Source organism: Aulonocara stuartgranti (assembly GCF_965226115.1).
Source record: "Aulonocara stuartgranti genome assembly, chromosome: 13".
NCBI lineage: Eukaryota > Metazoa > Chordata > Actinopteri > Cichliformes > Cichlidae > Aulonocara > Aulonocara stuartgranti.
In genome coordinates this window covers 8,369,704-8,391,054 of record NC_138949.1, presented here as the reverse complement: position 1 = coordinate 8,391,054, position 21,351 = coordinate 8,369,704, and the positions used below count along the sequence as shown (strand labels likewise).

The following is a 21,351-nucleotide window of genomic DNA, read 5'->3' as shown; positions in this document are numbered from 1 at the left end:
GGGTTGTACCATATAATAGTCAGATAATTGCATCAAATGCTCCATAAAACACCAACAGCACAGACTGTGTTACATCTTCATTGGCTCTAGTCACCAAAGGTGAGACCTAAACTATCCATAGAGGGTGGGGGGTGGGGGGGTTGTAGTCACTAAAACTACAGCACATTCTTCGGCTTTTTATTAGGTGATGTCATTAAAGTGCTTCAAAAAGCATCAATACCACTGGTGGAGAAGTCCAGTTAACTGAGAGTGTTTGCTTTATATTTTGTAGGCTGCCAGTTCTGTATTTCACTCACAGAATCCAGTGAAAGTCACGTTAGTGCTGCTAACTGAGGTGGCGTGTTAATGATCGCGACCAAAAGCCAGCCTTTTTGTCCTATCCGTACACCGTAGTTCAAGCCCGGTTGCTTAGTAACACTCCCAAACTAAAAGCACTGACTGTTGGCTACTACAATTCAAGAAAGTATTTGCTATTTTCGATGGGTTGCTCTGTATTCAAGAAAGTAGCAGCTAAATGGGACATGAAATAAAAAGAAGTAAATTGTCATTACTTTAACGTTAGCTAAGTAACGCTTTGAAATGGACTTAGATATTCGCCAGCATCTAGCCAAGGCTAAAGAGAACAAAGGTTTGTCGCGCAGTCAGTTAAGTAAATGAAGAGTTGTGAAAACAAGCTTACTGTGTTTATTTCGTACATGCAGACTGTGGAGCTCTGCAGTCAGCCTACGATTTAATCAAGGGGGCAGCAGTAGTTGAAACCGGCGGACGAACTCCACGCATTGATCCGGAGTGGTGCGTCCTGTGCGCCGAAGCTGGGCTACAGGTGAGAGAGGATGAGGAGTTACTGTCGAAGCTGTTGATGAAGAATTCACTTGATGATCGTTTTGCCACCAGGGTCGAGGTGATGAGTTGGAAATAAACAAAAGAAAAAAAATGGTTGCAGTGCTAATCTTATTTTATCAATTAGGTATTGAGTATTACATGTTTATGCTTTAGTGTATGCTAAATTAGTCTGAATTATATTACTCTTCTTGTTTATTTCGTAACTGGAGAATCAGAGAGTACCAAGTTGATTAGATTATGTCTCATAACAGGCTATGTTTGTAGCTATTGTTCGTAGCGTATATTGTAGATAGGTGTATTTATTTTAATTTATGAATCCCTGTACTTTCTGCACACACATCTGTATTTTTGGATGAAAGGCTAAAAGCTACAGGAGGGGGCAAAATTACCTTAAAATGACTTTGCAGACTACCATTACTTCTTCTAAATGTGATGAAAACATAACACATAACATAACAAAAAAATGTTATGTGCCATTGTTGTTTGTTTCCATTGTATGTGTTTCCATTCTTGTTCCTCTCTCAAAATAAAAAAAAGTATTTTGGGTTATCAAGTTGAATCAAAATACAAAATACTATTATTACTACTAATATATAATGGTCTTCTATCCTTCAAGCACAGGTCCTCTACCAGAGTCTTATAGCTTGAAGGTCCAGTGCATTATCTTTGCTGTTCCTAGGACTGCACTCTTCTGGACAGAAATCTCAGTTCTCGCTGCTGGTATCTGTTGGAGCCTCTCACCCAGTTTTGGGGGAGTCACTGTACCAAGTGCGCCAATTGCCACAAGGACAACTGGTGCATTAACCTTCCACATCTTCTCTAGCTTCTCTCATCCCTCTTGAGCTTCTCATTTTATTTCTTCCTGATGTTTCTATCACCTGGTATAGCCACATCTATCATTCGGCCTTATCCACCACTACTATGTCAGGTTGTTCGCACGCACATATCACTTAAAATCTCACCAGGTTTATGTTGGTAGATCAGTGAATACATCAAATTTAGATGTGTGCGTATTAACCTACAGTCAGCATCAGAATCAGACAGGCTGAATTTCTTTGTATGAAAGACTATAATGAGAACACACATTCTCTGAAGGTGCCTGCAACCTTGCTTTTCAACTGCTGTGAGAAGCGTTTTTTATGATGTGAGAAGCTCCTGACTGCTGAGTTGTGGCATAAGACATGGTGCTTCAAGCAGCCTCCTAGAACAAAAGGTTGGCATCTGACTGTGACGATGTGGAGCTTACATTTTATAAGTAAATGCCTGCTACATCTGTGAAAGCTCCTGAATTATTAAAGCTTCAAAATAAAGCAGGTCCTAGACATTTGGATGGGTTGTTTGTTGATTAACATCAGTGCTTTGTTGCTGATGGTATCTACAGGTATTGATATAGAAAAATCAAGGTAATAAAAAAGCCGGCAGGACCTCCCTGCTGGAGGACTCGTTTCATTATGTCACTGTTTTCGTGCAGTAACTTTAGTTCTTCTAATCGAGCTATTTTCCCAGTAGGGAATAGCAATGAATATTCACTAATACAGGCTGAGCTGTCCTAAGGCAAGGGAAACATATTTGTATAATGAAACACTGGGATATTCCATAATGTGATTTGTTCTCTCTCCTTTATATCACGCAGCAAGTTTTCTGTGAAAATGCAGCTTAGCCTGAAGACTTAAGTGTCAGTGAATGCTGAATTAGTCTTCATCCGCAGTACAGTTCCGTTCTTCAATTTTCCAGAGAAGCATAAATATTCTTGTTGTATTAAGACATTTGCTAACATACTAATCCATTGCTCATTACTGTCAGGTTTTACTTATTCAGTGATCTTCCAGCCTGACTTATTGTTCTTCACAACACATATAAAAGCTTGCAGAACAAAAATTTCTGCTGCATGATCATCTTCCACGATAGTGCTGCACATCACTGAGTATAAAGCTGCTGAGTTTGAATTAATTTTACAATTAACAGGAGGCAGTTTGTAAAACAGCATGGAATTAATTTGTCATGCAAAAAATAAATGTGCACCTCCCCATACATTAAGCCCTTTCGCAATAGTTTTTAATAATGCATCATACAGGGAAAATTGCCGGTTACACGATCTAACTGCAGATGAGGCTGAATTTTTTTTCTTTTTCTCTCTGGCCTTCGTGCCGCTCTGTCTCTGTGTTTTCAGATGGGCTGTTTGGAGATAAGCACAGCGTGTCTAAAGATGTACTTTGAAGGGAATCCGCCGGCTAATCAATTTCTGTGTCAAGCCTACCTCTGCCAGGGCCAGCTGAAGTCTCCGCCGGCCACTGGGAGTGTGGTGAGGACAGTAAATTGGACACATACCCTCAAGGGCGTTGTGTGTGTGTGTGTGTGTGTGTTTCTGCGCCCCAGAGATATATACACATGCAATTACTGTAGCGGCATACTGTACTCATTTGCACTAAAAACATGCAGCAGATTTGCAAACAAACTCCAGCGGTTTTACCATGCTTCTTCGGTCTCAAACAAATATTGGCCTTTGCTACATTTGAGTGCAGCTTAAATTTTTTTTTTTTGCTAAACTGTTTGTCATTGTTTTTATGCTTCTATGTTCTGACAGGTTCTCATGTCCCCTTTTTGCATCATTTTCTATTTTAGGAGGACTTTGAGGAGGCTGTGGTGTATTTTCTGAAAGCAATTGAGATTTCAAAGCAAGAACCAAGGTATGCAACCTCGAGTATGCTCGGCTTTGTTGTTACAGTGTCGAGAAAGATGGATGACCATTTTCTGTTGCGTACAGTTGATCATCTCTGATATTATTTGGCAGTTGCTGCCACAGCGGTAAGGTGCGCTGGTAAAACACGTAATGAAAGCCAGACATTCTCACCAGGGAATGTTGTTTAGCTGTGATAGGTTAGGCTCTGTCTGATGCGCAGAAATATGCTACGAAGAAGAATCAAATATAACACGATTTTTCATGCTTCACCCCGACCCCTTATTCACAAGCGGAACATTTTCAACGTGTTTTCATCTCAATTTTAACAGCTGACTGGATGCATCTGTGAGCAGGGTGAAACGGGTGATGCACATATCGATGCAATAATAGAAATTGTGACAGATGCGTTCCCTTGTTATTTGCTTTGATGGATGCGTTTGGAGGTACTCGGTTAGCCTTTGTAAGCAATGAGCACTGGTTTTCTTTGCTAATGAACTCATAACCTGTCAATAAAAAGGCTCAATGAGGAATTCCAATTAACACCAAAGGAATACATATCTAATTCAAGCAGCCCACACTAATGGACAGCACACACTCTGGTGAATAAATTAGGAGCGCTCAAACAGTCTCTTCACAGAGTTTTCTTTAAAACTGTAGCTTAAATTCATAAATTCCACTTATTTCACATCGAAAAGATTCAGCGGGCCGCTCTCCTGTGGCTCATTGGTCGATTGTTAATCCACACACATTTGGAATTCACAGGACTTCCTCATAGAGAGCTGACACTTGGTTTGAATTGAGTCGTACTAAGAGATAAAATGGCTTGCAAGTGTATCACATAAATAATTCATTGCTCGGTGTTTACTTTCTTCTGCATTTGATTTGTGCCTTACAGACTTCACTTTATGGTGTTCAATGCCTCGGTGCTGTACTTCCAGACAGTGCAACCTCTTCTGCAGCCGGGGCGGAGCCTCCACCTGGTGCCCTCTCTCAGGCAGGTGGTGCAGAGTCTGGAGGAGGTGGCAGACCACGACCACAGCTGGAGGGCTGAACTCATGATGCAAGTGCTCTCTTACTTAGACCTCATTAATATGTCCAGTTGTGATTTTGGTTCATACTCATTGAAAATTCATAGAGATAATGAACTGAGCTTATTAACCAGCAGTTTATTTATGACCACAGCTTCATCTAGCCTCAGTTAATGGGCTGCTTTTTTTCTTCTATAGAGTCAAGTATCTGTTTTATTCCAAGCTATTTAATCATTTTTCAAAAAAATATTAGTTTTATCTTTGATCAGAGGACAAAAATGTATCATTCATATATATAATGTTGGGTCAGTGACAGATATAATAATAATGGATTGGATTTATATAGCTCTTTTCAAGGCACCCAAAGCGCTTTACAATGCCACTATTCAATCACACTCACATTCACACAGTGGTGGAGGCAAGCTACAGTTGTAGCCACAGCTGCCCTGGGGCAGACTGACAGAAGCGAGGCTGCCATATCGCGCCATCGGCCCCTCTGGCCAACACCAGTAGGCGGGAGGGTAAAGTGTCTTGCCCAAGGACACAACGACCAGGACAGAGAGCCTGGGGATCGAACGGCGACCTTCTGGTTACAGATGCGCTTCCCAACCCCCTGAGCCACGGTCGCCCCAATGATAAATATAATGAGATTAGCATGGCGTGCTACATTACATCTATTATAAGAATACGAAAAATATGTCCAGTTTACCATTGGTTGTGAAATGTTCCATCACAGCTGTATGCATTGCATTTACCCATATATGGGTTGATTTGTATAAGTTAAAGACTCATTAGTCCAGATTTACTAATGCGTTGCACCAGTGCAAACTGGGGTTTGGTGTGGAAAAAAAGTACTGTTGGCACTTACAAAGGGAGCATGATGACCAGACTGCGTGTGAGGTGGGAACTCAGAGATTTTTGTAACTAATCCTGTTGTGCTTTGTGGAGGCAAATTTCTTCTCTCATGTATTAATCACATATTTAATCATATCACATTAGTTATAGTAATATCACTTTCTCACTTTACTATATTAAGAGTACCCCTGTCACTAGTTTGCATGCATGTAGAATGTTAACACAGTGAGGCCATTGTGATGGGAGACGTTAAACAGATAGTGGGACTCCTTCTGCTTATCAGGGATGTAAATCCTTAGGTGATGGCCAAGCAGAAAACAAGGTCATAATGCTCTCTGTGAGGGAGAAGGTATAGCCCCCCTCCACATTTGTGGAATGTTCTTTGTCTGTGTCTCTGCATATAAGATGTAAGGGCGGTGGCCAAAATTCAGAGATGATCCTGGTGTTTCACTGGGATGCTCTCTCCACATTGCAATGTGTTAATTAAACCCACTTCAAATCAAGCTCACTGGGTGTGTTGCAGGTTATTGTTAACATTTCCATAACAGTTTGTATTCTTGGAAATTTGTTTCTTCAGGTAAAACATTAGGAAGAAGAACATTTAAATCAAGCATGCAAACTGATTGACAAATGTCTGCCACACAATTTACTGACAATTGCACTAAAATTTAATTCTCAAAAATGAACTGACTGTGTCTGTGTTTAAAAATCACCCATAAAACTAACCACGCCCATAATTTGGCCTATTTGGTGATTGCACTTGCATGCTATTTTGCTCCCTTTAGTAAATTTGGCTCATTATGTTGCTATATTATGTACATTAATATTAGTATTAGTATGACAGGAAGTCTAAAACCCAAGCTACATATTGACCATGGAGGCAAGCATTGTCTGATATCCCTGTGGTGGGATAAATATATACATATATATATATTTATATATGTTGCCTCAGGACAATCAATGTCACATTGTAGTTGTGACTAGTGTTTTGTGTGCATCCACAGACGAGCACAGTTTCAACCCAGACCACAGTCCTTTCCTAAACCAAACCAAACTTAAACTGAAATAATAGAAATATTCTTGAACTGAGTACAAGAAAATAAAAGTGAACATTGACTTTTGGTTTTACACAGAACAAACTACCCAGTCTGTCAGGTGAAGCGGATCCATACATCCACCACCAACCTGCTCCTCACATTAACTTTGTAGCCCTGACTTCTGAAAGCCTTTCTACTTTAGAGTGTTTTTGTCAGAAAGCTTTTCTGCCAGAACGCCCTAAAGGCACCTTCACCCACTGCTGTCTTTTCCCCTAAGATAGTCCTTGAATAACATGACTTATGTTGTAGTAACAACACCAGCACAGTAATATCAGATAGCTCATGCCACACAAGTGTGAACATGACAAGCTTCAGAAAAGAAAGGCTGTTATTTGATTGTTGGCATATTAATTACATTGAATGTTCAGTAGCATAGAAAAACTGAGCACTTGGCTAATAGCACTGACACATGCCCACATGTTTGCTCTCTGTCTCTGTTTCTGCTCAGGCACCTGATCAAATGTCTTGTGGACTCAAAGAAGGTTGAGGATGCAACAAGTTTTGCAAAAGTTACAGAAGAATTCATCAAGTCGCATACTCCAAAACTTTACCCAGGACTCTTTACTTTATTGGTAAACACAGCATGTTGCTTTCATGGCAGTTTTTGGTTGCTTATACATTCAGTAATAACTAAATATATCCTCAATATCTACTTTTTAGGTGGATACTTTTTAAGTAGATATTGATATATCTACACAGAAGTGGTCTAATAAATTTATTAAAGTTCTGTAAAACTACCTTAAAGGTTTGTGACATTGCCCCAAATAAAGTTTAGAGCTGTACTTCTCCTGTCCGTGTCCAATTCAACACGTGTCCAGATCTCTGGCTTGTCCCGACAGAGCAGTTAACAAAGCATTAATTAGAGTAGACATTATAGATGCAGTAACACAAAAAAAAACAATAAGCGTGTTGATACCTACTCAACACAGCAACATGATTGGCTCATGTTTCATGGTTGAGCTTCTGATTCACCCTTGGGGGCATTAAGATTGCCATGTATCAGACCTCAGAACGAATGCTATTTAAACTTTAATTGTATCTTTATACAAGTCTTATAATATGAAAATACACCATTCAGATGTCTTCAGGAGTCTTATTTGCACTACATGCATAACAATAGCTCGCTAAACTCCTTGATCTTGACATTAATCATAAAATTCAACCCTGTCATAACCTGATAATAAAGCATAACTTCCGACTTCACTCTTCTTAGGTGCGACACCAGCTGTCAGACAGTGATGTCCTCCTGGAAACAAGCAGGGAATGCACTACGTTAGCAGTCATTTACAAAATGCAGGAATTAAAAAAGTAAGTTTCTGAGTTACATTCATATAAATGTTTGCTTTTTTTTGCTGGAGGGTTTGTTTTGCTGAAAGTGTCGTTTTTGTGCTGTCAGGATGAAAGTCGTTTGCATTTTTATCTGTCGCTAGGAAAAACAAGATGTACGGTGTCACCAAAAAGAAGCACTTGATCTGCTCCAGAAATGCTTGCTTTGGAACTTAAACTGTTTGAAAGCAGGCTTTTCTGATTGACTGCATGTTTATTGTTTTTACAATGCTTCTAACAATAGAGGCAGGTTGAGTCCTAAACCTGATCAGTTATGATCTTGTTTAAAGGTCTAAAAATTTTAAATCTAGTATTCCGTGTTTCTAACCTGCGTATGTCTTTATTTTATTCTTTGCAATGTTATCTTAAGATGTAGCGCTTAGAGTGAGGATTTTATTGTGGGGTTTTTTTATATTAAAATTTTTATGCCTCCAGATACATTTAAAAACTGGGAGACAAAGGTCAGCGGGTCCATCATCCATTGGCTCTCAGCGCATCCTGTGGCAGCCATGTTTTTCTGCTGGCCTGAACATATTTGTAGTACAGTACCATGTCTGCTGGTGTGGCGTATTCTTGTACAGTCCCATCCCCCAGCCCATTTCTGCAGGCATGTACTCGACATGTCACAGCTCCTTATGGCTCCTCATTTCAGTGTGACAGCATGACTAAGTCAGACTCGGCCGTCGTCAGCACCATATAGGTTATTTAGCCTAAGGTTTATGCACTGTTTTGTGTGAGTCTGTTAAAGGGCAAATGAAAGTATCAGTTTAATTCTGGATGCTCACATGCATGTACATTAATGTAAAGAGAGTTTTCCTGATGTTGTAGCAGGTTGGGAGGACTTAACAAGGACATGCTGACAAAAGAGAATTCTACTAGGCTTGAGGAGATTTTCCATCTCTTGGTGGACTGTAGCAAAGAGCCTGCTACACCTCTGAACTCCAGTCCTCTTCAGAGCTCAACACCCATCCAGCCATCTGACAGGTCTGTGACCTAAAGTGTCCTGATCAAATCTCCTGCGAGATTACCTTTTATTGCTCCCTGTTCTCTTCCTAAACCTCTCTCTACCATAAACCCACACATGGCTATCCCAGGGGCAGTACATGTCTCAGATTACTGTACTGAAGGATTGTGAATTGTATAAATTATGTTTTATCTGGGATTTGCAGAGTTGCCTTCCTCCTGGAGTTGGCTCTGCTGGCCTTGCAAGTGAAGCATCAGAAAGTAGCTGCCGACTGTCTGAAAGAGCTAAAGTCGTCGGGAGAAGCTGTGAGTGTCCGATATTCTCTTAAAACCTCGGGCAGTAGGGGCAGAAGATGTAACTGCACACAGTTTACAAATATGCAAATTTATGCATGGGTTTGACATTAACTGTGACCTATTATGCCTTTCCTTATTTTTTGTCATAGGTACAATGGTGAGTGCTCTTATGTAACGTTTAAATAATGAGGTTAGCATACGTACAGTTAATCACTTTAAACCGGGACTCAGGCTTTAGACTGCTCTCACTGCTCTGCTGTTTCTACTCTTGGCTCCCTGTGATGTCAGTGAGAGCACATATCCCTAATTTTTGTGACCACAGAAGCAGTACCCCCAAACTGTTTAAACCTTCTGTTTATAAGGAGCCGCCAATCAGAAGAAATAAGGGAGGATGGGAACTAAAGCAGTTTGTTTCAGACAGTGGACAAATTGATGGGAAAGCACAGAATAAATAAGGATTATTTTGAGCTGTGAATCATGCAAAGCTATTCTAGTAAAGGTTAATAATAAAAACAGGCCCTTGACAATACGTGAGATTAATTGCGTTTGACTTACAGTAACTTAGCATTCTCAAAGTTACTGTAAGTCTGTCACTGCCTATTTAGAAATGTGAACTTTTTCTTTTGCCCAAATCTGAACCCGTGTTCGCAAGGCTGTAAACTTTTTCTGATATACCAGGAGGCCACGCCCAGACTTTGGGAATATCTGGCTTATTAATAAAAGTTACAGAGATGCTGCATTTTTCTTTGAGCAATATAGAACATACAGGGTGTATCAGGGTGTATTTAAATCCGCAGCCGTTCACCAGCAGCGACTGAGATTCCTACTGTCAGAAAGAGCAGATTCGTGCAAAAGTAAGACACACTGAGCATTTGTGAGCACTGTACAAGTTTTGTATGTGAAACTTTACCTTTACCCATATCTTTTAGAATTTACCACAAGCTTCTGTGTTCATTCAAAATGATAATTTTTTTTTAAGTTTAAAAATTCTAACCTTTTGAAATCAGATGATTTTTTATAGACCCTACATTTCACTTATACAATCTCTTTTTTATGCTTTGTATGTTTTGTATGTATGAGTGAATTATGTGGAATGACAACATAATTAATGATGCTGCATATGGAGGATCTTCTGCCGTATAAAATCTGGTGATACAAATTTGTACATTTTTCAGCCCATCCTCTGATTCCTGACCTCACATGTGTTATTTTTGTCTTTCTAGAGTGTTAGCCAACGCTTAGTAATGGAATGTGTCCAAGGTGAAATCAACCTCCTGAAGAAAGAAATGAAGATGAATGACTATTCCAAAGCTAGTGTAGAGGTGCTTGGCCATATGTTTGAATTATCATCCATATGTTTTACCCTCATGTTAGAGTGAAAGCAGCAGATCCATTAGCAGCTGCTTCATTTAATAATTTTTTTTACAGTAAAATGGCTTGCTTATTGTCATTAAATTCAGAGATCTGACTTGAATAGGTATCTCTGACTAACTACAAGTCAAGATTTTGAATTATAATCATCCTAATATAAGTTCTGCAGTTTTTTCCCCTGTAATGAGAAAAAACGATGTTGGAAAGTAGGATCATGTAATCTCATTATACACTACTGTGAAAACTGTCACATTTAAGAACTGGCACATACAACATATTCAGCCCACTTTAATCCAAATTTGCTTGCCAAGTGATGGAAGTGTTGTGCCGTCGTTGCGACAGGAGAGATTCTCAATCTGTAGTTGTTATCCCACAGGCCCGGCTGAAAGAGATAGGCAAGCTGGATCAGTGGCTGCAGACTGCAGCGAGGGAGGGGGGCCCTCAGGCTGTGCAGGCAGTGTGCGCTACACAGTGGAACTTGTGCCTGCCCCTCTTGCAGCACAACCTCAGAAAATGCATCAAGACACCTCTGCTCAGGGTCGCTCAGGCACTGGAAGAGACACAAAGGTTTTCATCTTTTTACATAATCATCATGGCCTTGTGTGCATGTCCTGGAGCTTTTCGGGCTGCTTTTCGTTATTGTACTCATGTTTCACTGAATATGTTTAGCTGAGTGTTGCCCTCTTAGAAACTTCCAGTCTAGCCATGATTTGATATGAGAAAGTCATTATTTGCTCAGAATAATAATCACACAGAGTTTACACAGACCTATACATTTCCTTACTTCCACAATATATACTGGTGATAAAAAAGTACATAATCCGTCAGTTCTAAGATTACATAATAATAAAAAGGCCTTAAATTACAAATAAATGCACACCTCTCTTAAGGTCCTGCCACAGTATTTCATTTGGGTTGAGCTCTGGAATTGGGTCATGACTGAGTCGTTGCAGCACCTTTATTCTTTTCTTTTTCAGTCATTCTGTTGGGTAGTTGGTGTGCTTAGGATCACTGTCCTGTTGCATGACCTAGTGTGGTCTAAGCTTTAGTTACTGGACAGCTGGTGTCACATTTGACCCTCCCTCTACATGGTAGACTCAGGGACTCCAAAGTGCCCAGGTTATGGGACTACAAAAGAAGCATAAATTGTCACCCCTCCTCCACTGTGCTTAAAGGTTGTGAGGTTTGAGGTGATTGCTCTGATATGCTCTGTTTGATTTTCATCAGCTGTGGCACTGTGCATAATCACCAGACATCTCTGGTGAGATCAACTTCGAGCTGAAGCTATGTGAGCGCAGGAAGCAATTCGCCTGTTGCACAACATTAGTGACCTGGTGGTTGATGGGGAGATCGTGGCTCAAGAGTTGGGAGTTCGCTTTGTAATCGGAAGGTTGCCGGTTCGAGCCCCAGCTTGGACAGTCTCGGTCGTTGTGTCCTTGGGCAAGACACTCCACCCGTTGCCTACTGGTGGTGGTCAGAGGGCCCGGTGACGCCAGTGTCCGGCAGCCTCGCCTCTGTCAGTGCGCCCCAGGGTGGCTGTGGCTACAATGTAGCTTGCCATCACCAGTGTGTGAATGGGTGGATGATTGGATATGTAAAGGGCTTTGGGGTCCTTAGGGACTAGTAAAGCGCTATATAAATACAGGTCATTTACCATTTGATCACTAGTGGAAATTCCTGGCTACAGTTGCCTAGGTAACTCTAATATATTTAGTACCCTGTCAAAAGTCATTCACTGGCATGCTGCACTCTCATTGGACTTCCCATGGCCTCTCATCACCATGCTGCTGTGAGCTGCTTCGTGTAGAATGATGGACTTTGAGTTGTTTAGAAATGGCCTCATAAGTCGTCCCACCCTGAAAAATTGCTGCTTTAAGATCATTCCTGATACCTTTCCTCTTTGGCATTTTGTTAGCACAAACCTGAATGTTCCAGACATAAAAAATGATAAAACTTCTGCTTTTAGTAAGGTGCTCACACTTGCTGATGGTTTATTAATCAAGTGCATTTGATTAGCAGCACCTAGCTGCTACTCACCCTCTTAATTCTTGGAAAGGAAAGAATAAGGCAGTACTGAGTTTTTTTACAAACTGCTTCTTAATTTTTATCTTCATTCATTAGTGTTAAAAGAAAATGACACAATGTAACATATCATGTGTTGTTGTTGTGCATCTGAACCTGTATTTTCCATATTTTAAAATCTGCTGAGAGCCACTTTATTACATTCTGATATGTAGAACCTCAGAATTTAGAAAGGGTTTACTTTTGCTTTTTTACATGACTGTATTAAGTCATACTAATTGTGTGTTACTATTCCAGTATGTTGTTGGAGCTGCGCTGTCAAGTCCACTCAGAGCTGGCAGTGACTGAAGAGGAGGAGGGGCGCCTTGAGGCTTCTTTGACTCACTTTCAGAAAGCCATGCTGCTGGACAATGGGACACAACAAGAACGCCTGTCTTCAGCTTTCCGCCTCCTGCAGCTTAGGCAGACCCTCTACCAAACCCCTTCCCGCATTGAGGATAAAGCTGCTATGCTTATGCAGCAGGTTTCTTGTCCATCTGTACTGTGTAACATTACACACCAAACAAAAACGCATTTAGAGTAGGCTGCTGAAAACAAGAGTTTTTAGTTAAGCTAAAGAACTTTGAGTTAAAACATACCTGACCTTTCGGGGTATGGTGTGTTAGAGCTTTAATAATATGCTCAAATAAGTTCACTTTTAAAATATATGCTTTGCTTGAATGTGGTTGCTGAAGGGCTTTAAGAGTCTGTCTAGTCTACAAGTTAATTCCCTTCTTCCATGTCTTTCTCAGGCAAGAGACATGCCGCCCCAAGATAAGACAGACTTTCGACCCGTCCTGGTCGCTGTGGGCCTTCTTTTGGCCCCTGATGATTTTCAGATGGTCCTGGATGCAGATGACACTTCAAAAAGTACAGAATTCTCTTTCTTACTTTCACTTTTCACAAAGCCAAACTAAGACTTTTTCTTATGTTGGATTTGCAATAAGATGTTCTCTTGAAACAGACGTCCAAATGAAATGAAGTTCTTTTATCTACACCAGGAATAACGCACGTTGTTAATACTTCATAAAATGACAGCATACATGCTTGAAGGACAGGTTAGCCTAGAAGAAGAAGCAAGTTATATTGTTCAGCTATACCTTTGGGACAGTTATTTTGGAGCATAAATGAAACCGAAATTAGACAGTATTTCTTTTTCACCTGGAAGTTACAGTTCTGCTACTATCTTTGCTATTTATTCTGTCATAGAAATGTGACAGTGATGTACAGTAAGGTGACAGTGGCTAGTGATGTCATCTCACAGCAAGATGGCTCCAGGCTTTTTGTGTGGAGTTTGCATTTTCTACCTGTGCCTGTGTGAGCGTCAGGTACTATTTCTCAAAACATCCAGATTAAACTTAACATGGTTTAACATGGGCGGGCGATTCTAAATTGGCCATGGATGCATGGTAAGGGTTCACTGTGGCAATCTTACTTCTGTTAGTGAGTCATATGGCCTAGGACCAGGAGACCATATAAATTATTGTATAATCATATCTGGAACTGTAACATACATATGTACTAATGCTTCATAGCAGAATGTCTTTGTGAGCAACTTGATCTTAGATAAACCCCACTGATTTGTGCTGACAGAGCCCTCCTACATTTGTAGAACACACCTGGAATGCAAACTCATGCCGCAATTGTTTAGTCATAAGTAAAGTTGGCAGTTGTTGCATGCAGGCTGATTGGATGTCACAGACCTACACTGATGTGCACTGATGTGTTGCATTTAAATTTAACCCACAATCTTCAGAGATACTTCCCGGGGTCACATTGAGCTTTTGTTGCTCAGTGGTGTGCAATTTCTCAGAAAAAAAACTGCTTCGAGAGTGTGTTCTAGTTTTGCTAACAGTGAAAGCCACATCGACAGTGTGCGATGAATCACGGAGCAGAAGGGCCAGAGCTTGGGGGGAGCCTTTGATCTCGCACTTGTTCAAGGCTCCTTGCTTCATAGCATCAAATGAACATTCAGCAGTCCTAATGACCCGGGGAAAAACTGACAGCTTGTCAAAGGGCTCCTACTGCAGGCACGGGTTAAAAGCTTTGGTCCCTAGAGGCACCTCTTGTTTTTGTCCATGAACCTTAAGCATGCCCTAGTTGAAGCCACTTAATCATTGTGTTGTGAGCTTCAAAGCCAGCACGTAAAGTAACCCTTGGGACTACAAGAATTAATTAAGTGCACCATGGTGCCACAATTTTTTTTATAGTTCCTAAGATGTTCATCAGTGAGAAGTGTGTGTGTGTGTGTGTGTGTGTGTGTGTGTGTGTGTGTGTGTGTGTGTGTGTGTGTGTGTGTGTGTGTGTTTGAACTTTCAAAGTGAGCACACCGGCACTTGCGTATTTTGCCGCTCTACACACAGTCAGTGTATTCATAATTCAGTCCCATATTTGTGTTGGTGCAGATGCTTTTCAGTAAAAATTTGGAATATGCTGCCATCTAATCTGATTACATTGGGCTCAGCAGCGCTCCTGTTTGAAAGAGTTAGCAATGGAAATAGGCCGTTTTCTCTTCAGTGCCCTAAGTTGTGTTTCCTTTTGCTTACATGGATGTTGCATAAAACAGATAGTTGTGCAGCTTTGTCACAATTTCTATGCTGATCTTCTGAAGCCATGTAAGCCTGAGAATTTGTACATTAGAATAAATATGCCTTTTATTCATACCTATAATTTTCATTACTAATAAAAGGGGGGGGGGGGGGGGGATAGAAAAGCTTTTCCGGTATTAATCAGGTTCGACTTATGCAGTGTTTCAACATTTGTCTAGTTCCCGCAGGCGGTCTTGGATCTGGACCAGTGACTCAGCTCGCTGCAAAGGCTCAGCATCACTCTACATCCATACAGAGGGTGGAAGGACACCTGGACAAACAGGGCAGCGATACAGATCATACAGAGATGTGCGTGTTTGCAAATGCAAGTCTATTAATTTTGCGCATGTGCTTTTGATGTATGAATGTAAGCAAAATGATCCTACCAGTGTAAAGTTTTCTCAGCGGTTAGTTTTAGTTGTCACACCTCCCAGAAACCCAGTTGGAAAATTGCCTATATAATCAGACTTTTATGGCTTGTTGAATTTATTACTTTTACCGAATATTAGATACTAATGAATGTTTGATCTATTGGTCCTCTCTGCTGTTAAAGTTGTTGTGCGACTATAACTCTGCACCCTTCCATTTAATATCCCTATTCAAAGTGCATAGCTGATTTCCTCATGTCTGCCCCTGTCATTACCGTTAAAGAGATGTGCACGTCACTAATGGCAGACTTAATGCTCAGGAGACAGCAGAACCATCACAACTTGAGAGCAGATTTTTATTATTCATGACCCTGCAAACAAACAATATTCGATCATATACAACACGTAGCTGTACCCTTGTCCCAACCTTAACCTTTTCAAAAAGTACTTATCTGTAATTTATCTTTATTTCGTGGCTGTTTCAGAGTGAGGCTGTGGGCAACATTAGCAAAGACAGCCAGGAAGCATGAAGTTTGGGATGTGTGCCGAGCTGCTTGTGGATTCTGTTTGCTTTATGATGACGGGAGATGGAAGAAGACTGACAGTAAGATGATGAATGATCTTAAGAGTAACACTAAAATAACAGAAATATTTCTAATACTGAGTTTCAGAATACAGAATAGTAATGAGAAGTCAGGCTTATACTCCTATGGCTATAGTTTAGGTTTTTGTGCTATTGCTAAATACAAAAAGAGCAGGAGATCTGTCACTGATTATTCACATAACATATTTTGCTAATTCTCTCCAGCGCGCAACTACTCAGAGGGGGAAAGCTGTGTACAGTGTCTTCACGGTTCCAGTGAAAGTCAAAGCTTTGTGCACCTGCTGCGCCTTTTAGCTGAAATTCGCTTCATTAGTGCTGAGGTTTGTTCTTACTAACTAATACACACAGCCACTCTTCAGCTCCTGTGTTCCTACAGATGGAACCAACACACTCCAACAGGTTTCTTATAACTCCAGTATTATAAGGTTGGCCCTTTTGATTAGTCATTACAGGCAAGTATTATAGAACTATAAAAAAAATGTGGAGCAAAAGCTTCTTGCACAATGGTCAACAGAACGAGAGGAGACTGAAGAATGTTGTGATTAAACAAACACAACGAAATGCACTGTCCACTTTGTTAGGTACACCTGTTCAACTGCTGCTTAATGCAAATTTTGACCGGTCCAAACTGAGCAACAGAATGGGGTAGAACGGTAATGTAAGTGACTTGAATGTGTAATGGTGTCAGTGTTCTGAGTATTTCAGGAAATGCTCATATGCTCGGATTTTCCCAAACAACCATCTTGAGAATTAAAAATTAATTAAGGCAGTTTTGAAAGCCAAAGGGGCTTCAGTCAGGTACTAGCAAGGTGTAACTACTCAAGTGTCTGGTGAGTGCAGGATAGCTGTTCTGTGCCATATTATTTTTTTTTATGAGTATCGTAAACACACTGAGAGGTTTCTTGGTTTCTCTTAAAATGTAATGTTCCAGCATGATCTGAAAGAGTATTTTGAATGATATAGTAATAACTGAAGTTGAAGGTTTTCATGTTCCTACTGTAATGTATATTCAGAACAGTGACTGGTGTAACATCAATGGGCTCATATTCCTTCTGTTTTTGATAATTAAAGACAGTAGATTTATTATTGAATATGTTCTTATGCAGATCAGACAGAAACTCTTCATACTGAAAGTTGTCTGGTTCTAAAGGCTCCATACCTGGTTTGTTAGCCACCAGCTTCTGAATGAAACTTTATTTGAATTCAGATGTTTTTGTTATAAGGTGTTCATGTTCATTTTGTGGATGATCTTAGATCAAGCTGTTTCTTTTAGGCTGCGCCATCCTTTTGAAATACACCATTAGAAACAAAGACTGCTTGCAGCAGTTGACGTGCATTATGGGAGTTTTAACAAGCCTGTGAAGTTGTTGGTGAGTGGTTGGAGTCAGAGACTGCTGTGCTTGTCTCATGAGTTTGTCTTATTCTGCATACGTGCTTCCCATCAAATGTTAACGTCTCTATAGACTTAATAAATTAAGTCTATAGAGACGTTAACTTGACAGCACTTTAAAGAAAATGAAGAGAACTATCCACACCCATGGCACAACCTTGCCAAAACTGACACACGCTGTAGCCTCTTTTCTTATACCTTTGTTCTATGACACAGGGATATGTTTTCTGAAAATTTGATTAGATTTCATTAATTCAAAAGCTACATTCTTCTCAGTCTGATGATGACGACTGGTTCCTCTTGTCTTAACCGAGTTGTCCACCTCTGGATAAAATGTTCACCAGTCATTTCTTTTTGTCTTTGATCTGTATATCTGAGCTTTAATACCTTTAAAGAATCTGTCATCCCCATAGCAGGAGGTTTTTCTCTTTTTTATTATAAAGTTGTCAAAACAGGAAGTCATCTTTAATATTATACTTTGTGAAATTAATGTATTCTTTCTTGTTCAGGCCACTATCCAAAAGCTACTTGAAGAGGGGGTACAGCTAAATAGCCCTGCTGTCCCCCCACAGGATAAACAGTTTTGCGTGTCAGAAGAGGATCCACAGTGGGTTATTTACAGGTGAAAACACAATATACACCTGTATCAGGACACCAGATATTTTGATTTTGTGTGTCTTTGTTGTTTACTGTACCTTGTTTTTTATAACTTGAATATGAAAGTAATTTGAAACAACATTTTTTACTTTTTTAAAACAAAGGTTAGAGTACCGAAAAAGCAGTCTTTGCATTTAGGTTGCACACAGTGGTTATGTTGTCCCAAGGGTGTGCACTCTATTCTGTAGCAACAGTGGAACTAAGTTCCATCATAGTGACAACTTTAGCTAAAATTACAAGTTAGCGATGGCATAGCTGCAGCACCGACATTGTTCTCCACTTCAGTGGGGCTCACCACTGTTGCGGTGTTGTGGAGCTGTACTGAGCATGCAGGCGCTTCTTCAAAATGTGATCCTGGCACAAAGTATACTTCCACATTGTAAGCCATTCGATCCACCATCTTGCTAGCTAAGGTCTAGAGACATGCTTGGAAGACTTGTCTGCAAATTTATGCCGAAAAAGTGCTACACAACAGGGAGACACAGATGATAGATCATTTGCATTCTAAGAAAAAGTTGTGACTTTCCACTAAAACCAACACATTTCAAAAGGGGCAACTTTTCCAGTTTCCATCACAGTTTCACAAATACTTAGTGAGCAGTTGGAAAGTGTTTGGTAACTACTTGGCATTTTCCATGCAAATTAGAAGAGACTGCAGAAGTCTGCTCGCGGCTAAAGTATTGGCAAGGTTTTACAATATACCTCATAACCACTTTCACTTAGTGACAGCATGCCTTCCACAACCATTAACCAACCAGCTGGGGAATAAACATTTTCCCTAGCTGGTTATCAGGGGATCACTGACTGCTCTTGGGCTGTGGCTAAAGAGTTGATTTCACATCACATTCCAGCAACCTCTCACAACCAGGAAACCAGGAAGTATTCCTCAGTTTCCTGGTTGACCCTGGTACAAAATAAGGGTTCCAGTTTCTTCTATAATGCGATTGCCAGGCCACCACTCACCGGCCTCTAGGCCTGTGTGACTGAAGCCCAAGGTTAATATGTGCACTGGCATGGACCTAGTATTGGATACAGTGGGGCAAAAAAGTATTTAGTCTGCCACCGATTGTGCAAGTTCCCCCACTTAAAATGATGACAGAGGTCAGTAATTTGCACCAGAGGTACACTTCAACTGTGAGAGACAGAATGTGGAAAAAAAAATCCATGAATCCACATGGTAGGATTTGTAAAGAATTTATTCGTAAATCAGGGTGGAAAATAAGTATTTGGTCACCTCAGACAAGGAAAATCTCTGACTCTCACAGACCTGTAACGTCCTCTGTAAGAAGCTTTTCTGTCCCCCACTCGTTACCTGTATGAATGGCACCTGTTTGAACTCATCATCTGTATAAAAGACACCTGTCCACAGCCGCAAACAGTCAGACTCCAAACTCCGCCATGGCCAAGACCAAAGAGCTTTCGAAGGACACCAGGAAAAGTATTGTAGACCTGCACCAGACTGGGAAGAGTGAATCTACAATAGGCAAGCAGCTTGGTGTGAAAAAATCAACTGTGGGAGCAATCATCAGAAAATGGAAGACATACAAGACCACTGATAATCTCCCTCGATCTGGGGCTCCACGCAAGATCTCATCCCGTGGGGTCAAAATGATCATGAGAACGGTGAGCAAAGATCCCAGAACCACACGGGGGGACCTGGTGAATGACCTGCAGAGAGCTGGGACCAAAGTAACAAAGGTCACCATCAGTAACACACTACAACGGCAGGGAATCAAATCCCGCAGTGCCAGACGTGTTCCGCTGCTGAAGCCAGTGCATGTCCAGGCCCGTCTGAAGTTTGCCAGAGAGCACATGGATGATACAGCAGAGGATTGGGAGAATGTCATGTGGTCAGATGAAACCAAAGTAGAACTTTTTGGTATAAACTCAACTCGTCGTGTTTGGAGGAAGAAGAATACTGAGTTGCATCCCAAGAACACCATACCTACTGTGAAGCATGGGGGTGGAAACATCATGCTATGGGGCTGTTTTTCTGCCAAGGGGACAGGACGACTGATCCGTGTTAAGGACAGAATGAATGGGGCCATGTATCGTGAGATTTTGAGCCAAAACCTCCTTCCATCAGTGAGAACTTTGAAGATGAAACGAGGCTGGGTCTTCCAACATGACAATGATCCAAAACACACCGCCCGGGCAACAAAGGAGTGGCTCCGTAAGAAGCATTTGAAAGTCCTGGAGTGGCCTAGCCAGTCTCCAGACCTCAACCCCATAGAAAATCTGTGGCGGGAGTTGAAAGTCCGTGTTGCTCGGCGACAGCCCCAAAACATCACTGCTCTCGAGAAGATCTGCATGGAGGAATGGGCCAAAATACCAGCTACTGTGTGTGCAAACCTGGTAAAGACCTATAGTAAACGTTTGACCTCTGTTATTGCCAACAAAGGTTATGTTACAAAGTATTGAGTTGTATTTTTGTTATTGACCAAATACTTATTTTCCACCCTGATTTACGAATAAATTCTTTACAAATCCTACCATGTGGATTCATGGATTTTTCTTTCACATTCTGTCTCTCACAGTTGAAGTGTACCTCTGGTGCAAATTACTGACCTCTGTCATCATTTTAGGTGGGGGAACTTGCACAATCGGTGGCTGACTAAATACTTTTTTGCCCCACTGTACATTCCACTTGTACACATCTGTGTGCCAAAGAGTTGGGGGGGAGACACAAACATTGGGAAGGTCATGAGTTTTTGTCTTGTTCTTTTTCTTCCATCAAAATAAAAGTAACAGAGAAATACCGTCATATTTACCAGAAATTGTTTGCTTCTTTGAAAAAGCATCTAAATACCTGATTAATTGAAACTAAACAGTTACATTAACTCTTACAATTAAACAGTAATCGAGTACTCTGCTTTGCACCTACTAATTAAATGAGCTTAATTTCCTTATTTGTCAAACTAAGAGTTCAAACCTGATCTGGGAACATTTCTAAAGCAATCAGATGTTATGGAAGAAGGGTTCAGATATCTTGTGTAATGTAGTTAAAGGGTAAGGATCAGATACTCCTCATTGCTTGTTATAGTGAGATCAGCATTATGGTGGTCAGGGTCACTATAGTATATTATTATTTATCATTTGTTTAATATATTTTGGGACTGGAAAATGGGCAAACTGGATAAATGGACATGTGCATCCAGAATCTGATATTTTTTATTTTCTATTTTTCCAGAGTGTTTTCCATCTTGTCTTCTTTCTTGGATTC

The 21,351-nt window shown here is 40.6% G+C and overlaps 1 protein-coding gene across 6 annotated transcripts in view; it reads left to right on the top strand.

The window, feature by feature from the left end:
- Positions 1–413: 413 nt before the first annotated feature.
- The window catches only part of cfap46 (cilia and flagella associated protein 46), a 74,038-nt gene continuing 53,100 nt past the window's right edge, over positions 414–21,351 (top strand). For 5 of the 6 annotated variants that reach the window (XM_082556381.1, XM_082556379.1, XM_082556380.1 and 2 more), the window contains exons 1-17: positions 414–628; positions 702–823; positions 3,014–3,145; positions 3,466–3,530; positions 4,419–4,583; positions 6,952–7,075; positions 7,717–7,811; positions 8,658–8,813; positions 8,999–9,098; positions 10,313–10,411; positions 10,837–11,027; positions 12,780–13,005; positions 13,274–13,391; positions 15,289–15,418; positions 15,963–16,081; positions 16,286–16,401; positions 17,981–18,093. In XM_082556381.1, the coding sequence (XP_082412507.1) occupies positions 580–628; positions 702–823; positions 3,014–3,145; positions 3,466–3,530; positions 4,419–4,583; positions 6,952–7,075; positions 7,717–7,811; positions 8,658–8,813; positions 8,999–9,098; positions 10,313–10,411; positions 10,837–11,027; positions 12,780–13,005; positions 13,274–13,391; positions 15,289–15,418; positions 15,963–16,081; positions 16,286–16,401; positions 17,981–18,093 (2,120 nt within the window). In that variant the 5' untranslated portion in view covers positions 414–579. Of the gene's footprint in view, positions 629–701; positions 824–3,013; positions 3,146–3,465; positions 3,531–4,418; positions 4,584–6,951; positions 7,076–7,716; positions 7,812–8,657; positions 8,814–8,998; positions 9,099–10,312; positions 10,412–10,836; positions 11,028–12,779; positions 13,006–13,273; positions 13,392–15,288; positions 15,419–15,962; positions 16,082–16,285; positions 16,402–17,980; positions 18,094–21,351 lie in introns of those variants that run through there. The other variant, XM_082556382.1, reaches the window with a different exon arrangement.